The 15,963-nt window shown below is 35.1% G+C and overlaps 2 protein-coding genes across 3 annotated transcripts; one reads left to right on the top strand and one right to left on the bottom strand.

The window, feature by feature from the left end:
• Positions 1 to 2,520: 2,520 nt before the first annotated feature.
• LOC107086634 (inositol 2-dehydrogenase-like) lies at positions 2,521 to 11,582 on the bottom strand. 2 transcript variants are annotated; one of them, XM_015377723.1, is made up of 14 exons: positions 11,417 to 11,582; positions 9,995 to 10,103; positions 9,706 to 9,790; positions 9,543 to 9,616; positions 9,404 to 9,463; positions 9,136 to 9,243; positions 8,865 to 8,921; positions 7,912 to 8,042; positions 7,655 to 7,709; positions 7,198 to 7,290; positions 6,986 to 7,120; positions 5,492 to 5,593; positions 3,032 to 3,193; positions 2,521 to 2,913 (listed from the first exon to the last, which is right to left on the bottom strand). In XM_015377723.1, the coding sequence occupies exons 1-14, from the start codon at positions 11,428 to 11,430 to the stop codon at positions 2,785 to 2,787; spliced, it is 1,314 nt and encodes a 437-aa protein (XP_015233209.1). In that variant the 5' UTR covers positions 11,431 to 11,582; the 3' UTR covers positions 2,521 to 2,784. The 2 variants fall into 2 exon arrangements, with proteins under 2 accessions (XP_015233209.1, XP_015233210.1); XM_015377724.1 differs by lacking the exon at positions 5,492 to 5,593.
• Positions 11,583 to 12,120: 538 nt separating this feature from the next.
• taf10 (TATA-box binding protein associated factor 10) lies at positions 12,121 to 15,036 on the top strand. The gene is made up of 5 exons (XM_015377744.1): positions 12,121 to 12,495; positions 13,495 to 13,652; positions 13,873 to 13,937; positions 14,494 to 14,608; positions 14,709 to 15,036. The coding sequence occupies exons 1-5, from the start codon at positions 12,369 to 12,371 to the stop codon at positions 14,796 to 14,798; spliced, it is 555 nt and encodes a 184-aa protein (XP_015233230.1). The 5' UTR covers positions 12,121 to 12,368; the 3' UTR covers positions 14,799 to 15,036.
• The last annotated feature ends 927 nt before the right edge of the window (positions 15,037 to 15,963 follow it).

Here is a 15,963-nt window from a genome sequence, read left to right as displayed (position 1 = left end):
GTAGATTAAACTGCAGGTTATTAGATAATGAAACTGATGATGTTTTGCACTATAGCTAACTGACTAATGTTTGCTCACGTAAAATCACTGGTAAAATAGTTCAACATTTCACAAAGCTAAAATAAAGGATTAAGCAGTATTATCTTTAACTGCTTTAACCTACTTATCAATGGGTTCCAACACGATTCACCCTGATTGGAAATTTATTTTTATTCAACACCCTAAGAAAAATGTTTTTTTTTCAAGAAAACTTTGTATTATATTCGGCCAGCACCTGTTTCTGCCTTGAACATGTCTCATGGAGCCCAACCCCATTTTTTCAAAGTCTCTGTTTTAAAACCACTTTATCGTTGTTTTATTTATCATGAATACTAGCTTTAACTAAGAAGGAGGAAGCCTGCAGAACTATATTCTGAGATTTTTTCACTCCTAGTTGAGTCACTGATTCTCTCTTCAAATAATGTCTGTTTGCCAATGCTGGGAAGGTTCAGTAAAGTTCCATGTTTTCTTGATTTGCAAATAATGACTCTCCATGTCTGTCGTTAAATTCCTAGAAATGGTTTTGCAACTCTTTCCAGTTTGACAGATGTCAGTAAATCTGATTCTTACCTGTAGTTTAATTTCTTTGGATCTGGGCTCCAAATTTATTTATTTATTTATTTTTTGTACGTCTGGAGGTAGTTGGTTTCATCTGAAAAAATGTAAGTTTGATAAAAAAAAAAAAAGAACTTTTGAAATATTAGATGTAGATTTCTTTAAATTACATTGACTTCTTTATTGTATTTTCTAACTTGGTTTTGTTTTCACATTGTGGAATGGAAAAAGAAAACAGGGCAAAATGTTGGGAGGAAGTGTGAAGCACAGTTAGAAAGCTGCTGGACACAGGAAATTACTCAATCCTACACATCCAATGGAAAACAAGCGAAACTGGGTAAATGTAGAACACATCCTGATTGTAAAATCAGATTTTTAATCTGATCTTTAAATGTTTTAGCAAATAATCATGAAGTAAAATGAAAGAATTAGGTGGCTTCATGGTTTTTAACAAATCATAATCTGTCATTTATACATTTGTGTTAGAAGATCTATGTAAAAGTATCCTTTGCTTCAGTCTTTTAGGATGTGTCTCTGACAGGTTTGCATATGAAAAAAGGACTTTTATTTCGCCTCTTTTTTGCAATGAAGTTAAAGACTGAACTTATGCATCTGTGAAAAGCTACAAATTCTGGGTTGAATTTAGATCTGGACTTTGATTGGGTCATGAGAGTACATCAATATTCTGTATTCCAGCCTGACTCTGAGTCTCAGTTCCATTTATGGCCATTGTTCTGTCGGATGGGGATCAGTCATTCCACCATCAAGTGTTTTCAGCCTTAAATAGATATTACTCCAGGATTAAACATAGTTTTAAGCATTTTCCTTTCAATGTGTCTGGCCTTGCTGAACAAGTATTTATGCATCATAAATCTGTCCCCATGCAGGATGATGTATTCAGGGTGCTGTGTTGTTTTCTTCCTTCCTGATGTATATTTTTTCTACCCTGGCTGTAGGTCTCTGTAGTTCCTCCAGTTTCCATAGAGCTGAACACTTCTCTGTATCCAAGCTGTCAATTAGGTCAGAGGCTTGCTTTAATCATTTCCCGATGATTTGAATTATCAACTGCACTGTAATCAGTCAAAGTTAAAAAAAAAAAAAGGTATATTTAATTTTTTGACTCTACCCTGCTGTTAATTTCACAGCAGTTTTATTTCTGGCTTTACATCGGATTTCATTTTATGGCGTCATCTTAAAAAGGGATAGTTACATATGCTTGTTTTTTTTTTTTTCAGAAAGTTTTAGAGGCATGCTTCTGTAGTTAAATACAAGTTTGTGTTGGTTTGACATATAAAGCTGAAGTTTGTGGATGGAGCATGATGAAACGTGAGAAAGCTTGAAGTATATAAATGCTGCACTCCTTTAACTTCAACATTGAGTGGTTGATTTAAGAGAAAAAGAAAAGCTGGGAATCAGAAACTCATCTGTGTGTAATTAATGAAAGGGTCCATGAGTTTTCTGTTCCCTGCACTGAACGATACAGCGTGTACTAGAATTCCTGAAGCATTATTTCTGTCTCTTTGTACTGATTCATATATAACTGTTCTTGTCTGTCGTGTTTCACATATTTTACATAATTTTGAGAGGTTTCAGTGATAGATAACATCTCGGTTAACTTGAGCAAACAGCTGCCAATCCATCAACCTGTTCACATCACACAATAGAGCTCAATAGTGACACCCAATGGTTTGAATTGAACCCAAATAGGATTTTTAAACCAGGTTGTTTTAAACAGACATTTAGGATTTCTGCAAAAATGGCTCAATTATCAGCACCAATTCTCAACATTGAGTATATCTTCACAGAGCCAGAAAAACATACAGCTGAAAAATGTAAAATATTAAAAAGGAAATTATTATTTTTTTTGTGTGTGTGTAAAAAGTAATTATCAATACAAATGCAAGATAATTCATTAACTTTGTCAAGTTAAGCTTTATTATGTCTCTTTATTAATTAATGAGGTATTCAGTCCCACAGAATCACAAGAAGCTCCTCAAAGTAGGAAAATTACAGATACAGACATTTTTAAGGCACAGTGCAAAACTAATCAGTAGTTATAACATCCAGATTGTAGTGACTTTCATTGGAGCAGATTTCCTTTTAATCAAACAATTCATTAATCAATTAATCACATCCCACACATGATCTGGGTCCCTGAAATGAAAACATGGCATGTTGATTAATAGTCCTTCAGCTTCTAGCGCCATCTCCACAGTACACCACCCTGTTCTCCACCCTCGATCGCTCAGCTTCAAACACCAGCAAATGGCTGATCAGAGTCTCCTCAGGGCCTGATCGGATCATGGATGGGTCATTGTTCTACGAACAAAACAGAAAAAATGCAGGAAATAATTAGGTCTGCTGTGAAAAATCTAAACTCAAACTTATTCCAAAAGCTGCTTTTCATATGAAGATCAATAATAAAAATTAGACTCACAGCCACTGCAGAAATAAAAGTGTTGATGAGGTGATAGTCCGCCCCACCGTGCCCGCTCATGCCATAGTGCTTGGCAGCTTCCCAGCTTGCTGTGTGCTTTGTGGATCTCTGGGTCAGAAAGTCAAACACGCGTATCTCACTGCCGTTATAAGACAACTCCCCCTATGAGGACACAGTTTATTAGGCAGCAGGCAGAAGAAGAAAAATACCAACAAAAACTCACCATTTATAAGTAGCTTAGAGAATTTAAGCATTGTCTACGGTAAATAAAAAATACTTTATTATTCCCTAAGAGGAAATTGAATGTGTTTCACATTAGAGTCAGCAGATACCTTTAAGTTTCTCTACATTTTCCAAAGTTAAATCCATTAACCTGCTTTGTTGGGCATTTCATTCAATAGTCTAACACCAACAAGTCCAAATATATAGAGGTGAGGAAGAACCATACAGTACATGGTTATCAAAAGAAAAACTTTTTTTTTTTTTTTAATACCACTTCTTGCTCTACTGCCCTGAATAAAACCAGACAACAAAATGCAATCAGGAGTTTTAGAGACAGAGAGATGTTTAAAGTAGGGTACAGAGATTCAATATCAAGAGATGAATGGACTTTAATATGAGACAAAGCTTCAGAATGCAAAGCTTCAAGACGGAGAACAAAGCATCAAACCACCACCCCAACAAACATACTTTCAAAATGTGTTTGACAAGACATAATAAATATGTATATTAGTGGTGGGCCGCTTTCGGGGTTAAAACCAGACTCTTATCGGGCCATAAAAAAATAACATCTTTTCTCACAGGTAGGTTGGGAGCTGGCTCTATACTAATGATGACCTTCATCTTGATATTTTAGCTGATGTATATCTGGGGGCAGCCTCGGACTGCCCTGTCATTTTCCATCTACACTTAAGAAGAAATAGGATTTTACAGATTGAAGAAATAGAAAATTAAACCATATGCCAACCGTCACAAGAATGTGCATGACAAGGAAGGGCTATATATGCTGCATGCATCATTTAGGTAGCTAACATTGTATTACTTCCTGAGCTCCTTGAGTTATTTTCTGTCACAGGTAGGTGCTTCGGCATAAGTGTTGGGGCCGTTATGATTTAAGGAGGGCCGGCCCTCGCACGCTGAAATTAGGACCGGCCCACCTGGTAAATACTTGGTATCACAGATTACCAGTCCGAGCCTGTCTGCGGGCGAAAACGAATCAGACTTCCAACCTGTGTGGACGTGCTGTGAAATTACCACATCGAACGTGACGTGTTTTTGGAGGTTCTTAAGGATTATTTATTTTCTGATAAATTATTAATGCTACAGATCTAAGGTTATGTGAATGATAGGTCTGTTGTTATTTATCTTATTAGACCCTCATTGTCAGTCCGCTTCCTGCGGTGATTAATTAGCAAAAGCAGCTGCTGTGTTTGATCTGAATGTTTGGTGAAAGAGTGAATAGTGAAACTGTTTTTCTACCACCAATTAATGTTTATATTTACATTTTTTTGTAAGTCAACTTAGAGATTATTTCAGTTATTTTTATTAGTAAAGAAAACACCTTCTGAAACCAGAAAACTCTGTGAGTGCTTTTTATTTTTAAGTGAGTCGAAAAGCTCCTCCCAAAAGGTACTTTCTTTTTAAATTTTAGGTAACTTTAGTTAGTTTAGTTTTAGTTACCTAAAATTTAAAAAGAAAGTACCTTTTGGGAGGAGCTTTTCGACTCACTTAAAAATAAAAAGCACTCACAGAGTTTTCTGGTTTGCAAGAGAAGCCGTAACAACTAGAAAAACTTCACCGATGACTTGAAGAAAAGCCCAAGGTTGGGGAATCCAGCTGATCAATTACAGATGAACAAAAAAGCAGCCAGCAGGCTGTGAGTAAAATCAGCTGATTGAGTTTATCAATCAAAGTGCTGCTGTGCTGCAGAGAAACAGTTGAAACTTACAGATAGCAAAGTTGTTGATTTTGGACAAGGATTGTGGCAAAGTAGGATGTTTGTTGATTAACTTTTTCGGAAATGAAGGGATCTGTGTGATCATTAATAATATCCGACCATGAAACTCTGCCTGCGTCTGAGAACATGTTTGACAAGGATGCAGCTAAAAAGATGCCGGGTTTGTTTCAGGGAAAATGAATTATTTTTACTTGTTATCTAGGTAGCACACACATCATGAATATGAATTTCTTTAGCAGAGTTCAAATGAGCGAATTTAATCTAGATTAATTCAAAGATTACAGTAATATTAATCTAGACTTTTTTTAAATCATCTATACCCACCACTAATGTGTTTGTGTGTGTGTATATATATATATATATATATATATATATATATTTGTGTTTGTCTGTTACAAAAAATCCCATTAAACACATCTAGAATTTTGGTTTTAAAAATACTCAAAGTCAAAGGCATCCGTTAGACAAAACCATGTTCTATTCAAATAAGAGCGTAAACCTACTCTGCTGCCATATATAGTAGTTTTCCGTTGGCAGATCTCTTCAGTGAAAGCCACCATAGTGAAGGCTGCCGTCAGGCCCCCTTCAAACTCCATGTTTACCACCTGTAGGAAAATCCCAGATGAACAGAGAAAAATAAAACAAGTTGTGATTCTGGACACAGTTTAGATCACTGATATTTGAAATTTGCCAAAGTCAATTTTATTAAATTGTATTCATATCAAGGTGCTTTGTGGAAAAGAGGGCAACATTTTGAGTTTCCTTAGATGGAGAACAATTTAAACCAGATTTTGTTGTACAGAAAGGGCTTCTTTTCAGAGTGGGAAGCTAAAAAAAATCAAACATAAAATCAAACCAATAAGATATTTTTTATGTAATGCATCATCACAGTTATGATCTAAATATATATAAAGTCACTCCAAATCATTTTACACAAACACATCTTCATTTGTTTCTGTTTCAGTGGAAAGAAAACAGAGAGTTCCTGTTTTGGATAACAGAATTATATTACAGCAATGGCAAGTGATTCAGTGTGTTTAACTGCAGACAGTCTTTATAGCACAAATCAAATCATTTCGTCACAGATGGGAGATTGTACAGTAAACTAAGCCAAAAGTTAATCAGCTAATGGCATTCCTAAGATGAGTTGTGATCATTTATATTTTTATATTTCCCTTAAAGTAAACTTATTACCTCCTGCTAAAGAGGTTATGTTTTTAGGAGATTGTGTGTGTGTGTGTGTGTGTGCGCCTGTTTGTCGTTTATGTACAGGATAACTTGAACAGTTATGTAGGATTTTAATAAAAATTTTTATCAGAGCTGTCCCCCATACCAATAAGCAACCCATTAAATTTTGGTGATGATCCAGATCATAATCTCGCAACAGGATTAAAAAAAAAGATTTTCTTACATTGTAAGATAGGGATATTTGGTGGAACAAGTAGTTCCCCACTAAACCAGAGGGTGGCAGCAGTGATTATTGACAGCCTGAGTATGGAGGGGATTTACTAAGGACAAAAACAGGAGACAAATATGGCTGAAACAAATAATGGATTCATCGTGATTAATAGATGATTGAAATAATCGTCAACTAATTTAGTGATCTGTTAATGGTTAATTGGAGTTCAGGGACTGTAAAACATGGCTTCAGCTGACAGAGCAACCCACTTAGAGCGGTAATTATATCAAGATTGTAAAAAATATATAAATAATTTGCATCTAGGATTAAAAATAAAAAATTGTATTGTATTGTCAGTATGCTCCATCCAGAACTCCTCAAGCAGAAAAGTTTTTGCCTCACCTGGTTTTATTTCATAAAATGTCTTTGAATAGCTAAAGATTCCTTATATTTATTAATGGATCCTAGATATATCTAGGATAAACTTTTTTTGGCTTGATTTATGTTAATCAGATTTTTTTTATTTTTTTAATGACATAGTTTTTCTGTATGATGGGTGTGAGAATATAAATGTTACAGAGATAATGCGTTGTTCAACCTGGTTACTGCAGACATCATTGTCACAATCATAGACGCAGCGGCCATACGGTCCAGTCTTCAGGGCCTCGGTTACTGACTCAATGTCTGGGACGGAGTTTGGACAGATGACCGACACCGGCCAACCAGTGTGACCCTTAAGAAAATATGGACAGGAGGTCAGGAACTCATGACCCCAATGTTAAAGGAAATGATGCGTAACATTATGTTTACCTTCTTCACACTGTTCAAGTAAATTTTGCACGCAGAGTACGGACAGTTTCCTTCAACCGAACAATCGATGCAGCGATCGCCAGCGCCTGTGGGCTGAGGAAAACTATTAAGCCGAGTCTCATCTGTGCAGCAGAAGTAATCAAAGAACACAGCTGATGCAAAATGTTAAGATCCATCTATCTTCAACAAAAAAGAATCACAGACAGGACTCAAAACATTTTACATCAGTAGCAGAGGAAAAATAAAAAAAAATAAAAAGTCCACAAATGTGTCCATAGAGATAGGCATTTGAAACATATAGCAAAAACTGACATTAATATTTTGGAAAAACAGATCAGAAGTAGACTAAAAATACAATTGAAGTTTTTTTTTTTTCCATCATTTTTCTTTACGTAAACATTTTTTTACAGACATACACACAGATATAAACAGAGTAGCACTCATAGTGTGGACGCACCTTCTTTTCTTTCCGGAAGTGACTAACAGATCCAAAAGATGACACTTTTACACACCTGTCAGGAACAAAAGTTAATGATTTATTATCAGGATATGCAGGTGCAGATTTAAAGTGTTGTAAATACTGACAATATGACCTCTACAAAAATACTATATACCAGTTACATAAAGTCATGTTATGACAGGGACAAAAGTGTGTAATCTCTCAGAAACAATTAAGCCAGGTTTATCATTGACTACTATAGTTTTTATGGGTACCTGCGGGCTCCAGCCCAGTGATGTATCAGGTCGATGTCATGGCACGATTTCGCCAGAAGAGCAAAAGAGCTCTCCGCCTCATTCCTCCAGTTACCTCGAACAAACGAGTGAGCAAAGTGATAAAACCCAACCTAGAGCAAGAGATTCATCCCATTTCAGATGTTTGGAGGGTTCAGTTAAAGTCAACGTTTGCAAAAAGGTGTACAAAAAAACATATAAACCAATGAGGCTTTCCATTACGACCAATTTGGTGAGGAGTGATGGGCATTTTTATTCCCTGAACCACTTCTGGTAAACAATGATGAGGAACATTCCACAGTAGGCAGTCATCTTCACAATTTGGACCTGAACAAACTCATTTAAATCCTGGACAAATTTTCTGCTTCCAGGATCAAATCAGAGTTTTTAATATTCCATCTACTTACATGATGATGAAAGCAATCGCCATTATTCCCTCCATGTGCAATTGGTAATAATGTAAGGCCTCATCCATGTATATCCCCAATATATCTTATTTTAAAATGTTTTTTTAATTCAATTTAATCAAAAGATAACAGTGATTATGTTTAAATAAAAAAAATAAGTCTTTGACCCAAAAATACATCTTTATTCAAATTATTGTGTTCCTGTGCAACATGGAAAACAGAAATTTTATTTATCAAAAAATTAAAAACGGGCAAAACAATTTAGAAGAGTTTGCAAATTTAGATCTGATCTTTACATCATAGTAATAATAATAATAATACATTTATTTTATACTGCACTTTCCATCAAAACATCTCAAAGTGCTACAGGTAAAAAGAGAGAAAAAAAATTAAGAACCCCAGTTTAAATAAAGTATAAAGCTAACTCTCAAATATCCCTACAGCTTCCATTAGAAACATTTTGTAAAAGTGTTTGGACATGAAAGCTTGGGAATATTTCTAAATATTATGTGATTTGATTGCATTTACCGGCTCAAGGTGCTGTATATGGATGACATCGCCAATCGCTCCAGCATCTATGAGCACCTAGAAATAGATCAAAGTCGTTCAAAAACTCTCTTAAACAACCATTAGTAATACATAGTGCATGAAACTTTGAATAAATAAAATAAAATCTAAACAACATAACTATTTCCACCACATATTTTACATATGTCATATATTTACTGCCTTTTTTAAGAAAACTTGTGTAAAAAATGTAAACCAATGCATATGCAATCAAATGTGCTCATTAACAAACCTTGATCTCATGAATAAGTGGATCATATCGGAGAACATGACCCACAGAGAGCATCACACCAGCCTGAGTGCAGGCCTCCACTATCGCTCTACATTCCTCTGCTGATGTCTTCAGTTATGCAGTGACAGCAATGCCAAAGAAAAGTAGAATCAAAGCATACATTTATTACATTACAAAAAAAAAATGTAATAAACAAAAAAATATATAAATTTAAAAAAAAGTAGGTGCAATTTTTATTTTGGGGGTTTATTGGCAGAAAAACACTTACTGCCATTGGTTTTTCTAGAAGAATGTGGTAGCCCTTCTTTGCAAAAGCAACTGCAGGATCCTAGGAAACATAAAATGTTTTTTAATAATATGCAATAGAAGAAATGTTTTGCTATAAACAGACATAAACATATGTAGACCTTATGAATGCGATCTGGGGTGCAAATCAACACAGCATCTGCAAACTTCTCAAGTTCAGCTATGCTTTGCCAGTCTATTTAAAAGAAAGAAACAACAGTTAAGTTCAGATTTATAAATAAAATAAAAAAAAACATGCTTACATTTTCTTTTATTAATTCTCACCTTCAAATATGTTTTGATCCTCAATTTTGTGTTGCTTTTGCAGTTTGGTGCGTGCAAACTTTCTGGGATCAGCTACAGCAACAACCTAAACATTTCAATATGGACAAAATTCATAATTATCTTTAGTTATGAATATAGATATCTTTATAAAAGCATTTAGTATAAGCAGGTTACTTACAAAAGTAACATTTCTATATCAACCTTCCTTCTTAGAGGCTTTTTTCTGGAGTTAATTTTTGTAATCAACAAAACAAAACATCTAGTGAAAGTAATGGGAACCTCTCCTCACCTTCATGCGTTTAGGATGAATAGTAGCAAACTGGGCGTAGCCCGCCCCTCGACAACCAGCCCCCACAACGATCACACGGACAGGTGAAGTCATTTTGGACTCCTGTGACCTTTTGACACAAAGAAAACTTTCTAGACCCTCCTTCCACTTTGGCTCAGTCTCATTCATATGCTGTCAAATCAGATCTGGCGGGTGGCCAGGGGTTGCCATGGCCACCCTTAGCCAATCATTAGCCACCCCTACCATTTTCCCCCTCTAATACAGACGGTAGCAACAGTAATACTAAAGTGGAATATTCAAAACATTTAATTTTTTTTGTGGTTAATTATCCACATCAATATACTAACATCAAAGATGTTCACTGTTGTTCCTTACCTACTACACTGTAATGTAAAACTAAATCCACCTGTATATAAGCCATCCTGATTGTACATATGTCACCTCAAATCTCTGTGTTACTCCCTTGTATTTTTTATTTTATTTTTTTTAAATACATTTTTATTCCTAATGCACCTTTTCCTCCTTGTTTGCACCTTCTTTAATTACTATGCCAATATGTGACCAGTGAATTTCTCCGCTGTGAGATCAATAAAGCTCATCTAATGTAATTTAATCTAATCTAAGTGCAGAATTCATGCTCTTTTCAGAACTAGATTTAGTGTTTAATGGGCTAAAGAGAAAATTATGTGTCTCTACAGGTCATCTAGGAATCTTTAGTAAAATCATAGATAAATAACTATTTTAATAAAAACTTATTAAATAATCAATTTATGTAGATATTAGTCTTTGTAAATATCCATTTTCAATCCGTGCTTTCTAGATAAAAGGTATTATGGATAAAAATTCTTTCAGGTGTGAGTTCTAGGGGGAAAATTATTTTCCAATGTCACTTACTTAATTTTATCAATAATCATTCTGTATAAAATTGATATTTACAAGCACTAATATCTACATAAATTGATAATATAATACGTATTATTAAAATAGTTTTTTATCTATGATTTCTCTTAAGACTCCTAGATGATTTGCACTTACATATGAAAAAATAAAATAAATATTCCACAGGAGAGTATTAGTGCTTCCAACGTCTGTATTAGAGGGAAATAAAAGGTAAGGGTGGCCACAGGGGTGGCCAATGATTAGCTAAGGGTGGTCATGGCCACCCCTGGCCCCCCATCTAGCTCCGCCCCTATCACAGGAATGAAATTGTCTGACTCCTGCATATGTGACAGAAGTCAAGCAGCTGTGCGTTAAACCAACGAGGATTCCTTAAAATTCAATAATGTAGCTCGTATGGTTGTCATTTATGAAACAATGAATAATCATAAACTACTAGGAATAACATTTTCTCTGGTATATGCAGGTGGAGATCAGGCGGAGCGGCACCCAGACGGGATTTTCTTATATATTTTTTCTCTTTACCTGTTTTGTCCCATAAACCTGTCAGGTCCTGCGGGAGTTCAATCGCTTTGATCCACTTTTACCGAAAAAAGGTGGATAAATAGAAAACATAAATGCAAAATGCAACTCCTTTGTCCACACCTAAGCAGAAGGAATCACCCCAACAGTTTATTTCCTGACGCCACTTACGCTTTTCATTGGACACACCTGATGCATTCAAGGCCCACGGGAAACTACAAAGCCTCACGTTTACAGTCAAATATTTAATCAAAATATGAATAAAAAGGTCCTTATTTTGTTGAATTAAACGGATTTAAATACATATAACGTCACGACACCTGTCTATATAACCTTAAAGATGGGGAGCAATTCGTTGACGCATGTCACCTGGTCTTAATTTGGCTGATGCTTGATGTAACCACTTTCTTAGACTCTAATCCAAAATGAAATTTTTTAAAACAACGAACTTTACTTTTATCTTATAACGATAGTGTTTTTTTTAAGTTAGTTTTATCCTTTTAAAACACACACACAAACACACAAAGAGTTTCACGCTCCCAACATTCCCAAGAACCACAAACGCAACTCGAACGACCTCGGTAGGTTCGGCAAAGCCTCGGGTACACTTCACTCCAGTAGATGGCGGTAATGCGCATCAGTAAGTTGCTTGCCAACTGGCATAAAAAAGAAGAAGAAGAAACTTGCATCCTCGACAAACGCAAACGTCTCCCTATCTGGTCACGTGACTGAGACCGTAGCATGACCTCAGCTTTTGGCTAGTCGATAGCAGCAGATCCATCTATCTAAAAGCTAAATTATGTCGTTTTGATTTCTCCCAATTACATTTTCTTCTATTTTATACCCTGGTAAACACTAGTGTGTCCAGTAAATATAGCGGACTTGCTTCTTTCATATTTTTAAGACTCATTCTCGAGCTAGCTTACCGAGGTTTAGCACGTTAGCTAACATCAACATGAATATTGACAACGTAAATCAGTCTGTTACAACTGGAGTTCCTGCTACAACCTCTTCAACTTCAAGTAACTGCATTGCAAATGACAACGCTACGACAAACGCCAGCAGCATCCCTTCAGTGACAAGTAATTGTAACGTTTTGTAACTTCGGCTAATGTGTGTTGTTGTTCTCTGTTTGCTAATGTCTGCATCAGCTGTTGAGTCTTTTTAGCATTTACATAAGTTAGTGTGAACTTCTGCTTTATAAAGAATTAAATTTCTGCTTTACCGTCCCCCACCTTTAAAATATCAAACATGACATTTAGTTAAAATTTTTGTGCAAAAAAAAAAAAGAAAAAAAGTCGTTTACACTGTTAAAGTTTTCAAGTAAAACGATATTCAGGTTTCTTTGCAAGTAAAAATTATAGATTTAGTCTAGCTTGTAGATGATATTGATCTATCTCTTGATAAGAGCCATTTCATTGCAATAAAAACATTTTAATTGTATTTTGTTTAGAATGATTCATAATCTTGAAAGCTCACACTGTAATTTTTAAACTTTAACATTATCTATTACATTCATCTCAAAGCGAAAATTAAAAATTACAACTTAAACAGATTTTTTTATACCCACTCTAAAGGTTTTTTCCATTAAATAAGCTTAAACTTGTTTTTTTATTTTAACCATTTATGCTGTTTTAAATTTCAAACCAAGGCTTATGGATTTCAGCTACAAATATGTAATTGAGCTTGTGTCCTATAAATTGAAATCAATAAATTTGATTTAACTTCTCCATCTTTTTGCAGCATGCATTTACAGAGTATGGTAAAAAGTAAATTTGCAAGAAACATGTGTGCATCAAGACAAAAAATTTACTGAATTGATATTTTACAGCCCATATCAGTCTTTAAAAATAAATTCACACATATATGTATGCACATATATGTGAAAATGTGTCAAACTGGTAAAAAAAAAAGAAACATAAAAAATTTAGCAAACTGATAGTTATATTAACAGAGGCAACGCATTAATATATATATATATATATATATAAAAAAAAGACTAATTCTTATCCTCTTGAACATGTTCAGATCACTTTAGCAAAATGCGAATAAAAGATTAATTCAACCCCTATAATTTCCAGCTGGAGCCTCAGCACCTGCAGTGACACCTTCCGCAGACTCATCAGTTTCCAATGGGGTTTATCTTCCAAGTGGAATCACAAATGGAGACATAAGACCTGCCATCTCTACCACACCTCTAGCGGATTTCCTCATGCAGCTGGAAGATTACACTCCAACAGTAAGACAGCCCGCATTTAACATGAAGAAATCATATCTGAATAAGCATCATCATAAAGTAGTTAACTCTGAGGGTGATTATTAAGGTCTAAATAATAGTATAGAGGTGTAGTGGTTATTATTCATGCTCCCTGTAAGAATAGGCCTCCTGTGAACGCTGAAAATATTTTGATTTATACTAGTGCATATATTTAATCTGGATTTTGTGCATTTGCTTTCAGATTCCTGATGCTGTTACAGGCTATTACCTAAACAGGGCAGGCTTTGAGGCTTCTGATCCAAGAATGTAAGTTCAATTTACAAGTATTGGCTTGAGAAATTTGGCTACGTCCAGTGAGAGGTCTTTTCCAGCTTGTGCTGTCAGTAGTTGGTTTTCTGGCTCTAGAAAAGTGTGAATAAAAATACATTTTGGGATTTGAGACTTGCTGTTGGGAAAAAAAATAGTCTTATTTAAGAGTTGTAGTTTTTACATGACTATTCTGCAATTAAAGTAAAACCAGACACAATATAGGCTTTGAAGCATGAAATTCTTCCAAGTTTTTTTTTCTTTTTTATTGAATTTTCTTTTTTCAATAGAGTACTTGTAACCCTCATGAAGGTTCCTTCCGAAGTCCAAAAAACACGAGTATTAAGTTGATCGATGTTCAAGTTTGAGTGTGTGTTCATGCTTCTATGTCTCTGTGTTGTTCTGTCATTGACTTGCGATTTAAAACAAACTAATTGCAAATATATATTCTCAACAAAATGAGTAAAGATTTGATGAGCTGTACATTTTTTTTTGGAAATAAGTCTATAGATTTTGGGAAAAAAAACTGGATTGATATTTTTTTTTACCTTTACAGAATCCGCCTGATCTCCCTTGCATCTCAGAAGTTTATCTCAGACATTGCTAATGATGCACTGCAGTACTGCAAAATGAAGGGAACTGCTTCAGGGAGCTCCAGGAGTAAGACAAAGGTAAGGCCCAACACAGCGCTTCAAATCTAATGTGTCAGTGTGATAGAAGTTTCAGTGATAGAAGAAGCTTATCATAATTTTTGTTTGTTCTTTTCCCCAGGATAAAAAGTACACTCTGACGATGGAGGACCTGACACTTGCCCTCTCTGAATATGGCGTGAATGTCAAGAAACCCTATTATTTCACATAGAACTCATTATTTAAACCTTTTTTGATTCTTGCTAGCAATGAGTGTCCTGCTAACCTTTTAGAGTCTTTTGTCAGCTTTACTGACGAGCGTTTTTTGACCATGGTTTGGTACAGCTTTATAAATACTTAAAGCAGCTTGTGAGTTTCTTGTGAAGTTTTCTTTGAATTTAGTTAGCTGTGGAATTTTTGTTTTATGATGAAAATAAAAGATATTTACCAAAACTACTTTTTGAGTGGTGAAGATGTTTTTGAAAAGTTGCAGTGAAATAAAAATGTATGTAAAAGGAACCAAGTTAATCTTATCGCTACTTTATTTAATACACAAAAAAATTGGAGTTTGTGTGTGCATTGTTTTGTGCTTGTTATGTGTTGCCCTGCAAAGACTTCCATTTTTGCCCATCCTGCTCTAGATTGGCAGTAGCAGGGATTTTACTGTAATTACATTATAAGTACAACACATAGGGAAACGTTTTTCAGCTATCTGGACCTTGTAGAGGAATAAGGAAGGAAAAGAAAGGTTAGAGCTGTGTGTCTGCATACATACAGTGAGGGAAACAAGTATGTTTACATCATTTGTAAATTCTCCCACTTGGAAATCGTAGAGAGGTCGGACATTTTCATCTAAGGTGAATGTCCACTGTAAGACAAATAAGAAATCTAAATGACAATGTATGATATTTTTTAACAATTTTTTTGCAGGTTACTTCTGCAAATAAATACTTGAAAACCTGTGAAAATTTATGTTAATATTTGGTACAGGAGTCTTTGATTGCAATTGCAGAGGTCACACGCTGCAGCAGGGCTTTTGGCCCTCTTAACACAGATCTCTAAATCAGTCAGGTTTAGTCCTCTCCTTAATACAGTGCAGTTGCCCTGTCTGTCCCATGTGCAAAAAAACACCTACAAAGCATGATGCTACCACCCCCATGCTTCACAGTAGTGATGGAGTTCTTGGGATGGTACTCATCATTCTTTCTCCAAACTGTTAGTGGAATTATGACAAAAATTGATCTAATCTGACCAGATGACTTCCTTCCATGATTCCTGTGGATCATCCAAATGGTCTTTGGCAAACTTTAGAAGGACGTTGACGTCCTGCTGATTTTAGCAGGCAAACCTTTCGTGTCATGCATGATATTAAACAAATTACGTCTTAGTGTATTACC

This window comes from Cyprinodon variegatus, unplaced genomic scaffold, assembly GCF_000732505.1.
Source record: "Cyprinodon variegatus isolate N-32 unplaced genomic scaffold, C_variegatus-1.0 Scaffold158, whole genome shotgun sequence".
Lineage (NCBI taxonomy): Eukaryota > Metazoa > Chordata > Actinopteri > Cyprinodontiformes > Cyprinodontidae > Cyprinodon > Cyprinodon variegatus.
This window is presented reverse-complemented; position numbering and strand designations above follow the sequence as displayed.

What these genes read in the sequence shown, in the direction of transcription:
- LOC107086634 (XM_015377723.1), bottom strand. An exon ending in CACTTATTCATGAGATCAAG is followed by an intron (nt 8,922 to 9,135) that starts GTTTGTTAATGA and finishes ATCTATTTCTAG; the next exon opens with GTGCTCATAGATGCTGGAGC. An exon ending in ACTTGAACAGTGTGAAGAAG is followed by an intron (nt 7,121 to 7,197) that starts GTAAACATAATG and finishes TATTTTCTTAAG; the next exon opens with GGTCACACTGGTTGGCCGGT.
- taf10 (XM_015377744.1), top strand. Translation starts at nt 12,369, where the DNA reads ATGAATATTGACAACGTAAATCAGTCTGTTACAACTGGAGTTCCTGCT. An exon ending in TGGAAGATTACACTCCAACA is followed by an intron (nt 13,653 to 13,872) that starts GTAAGACAGCCC and finishes ATTTGCTTTCAG; the next exon opens with ATTCCTGATGCTGTTACAGG. An exon ending in GAGGCTTCTGATCCAAGAAT is followed by an intron (nt 13,938 to 14,493) that starts GTAAGTTCAATT and finishes TTACCTTTACAG; the next exon opens with AATCCGCCTGATCTCCCTTG.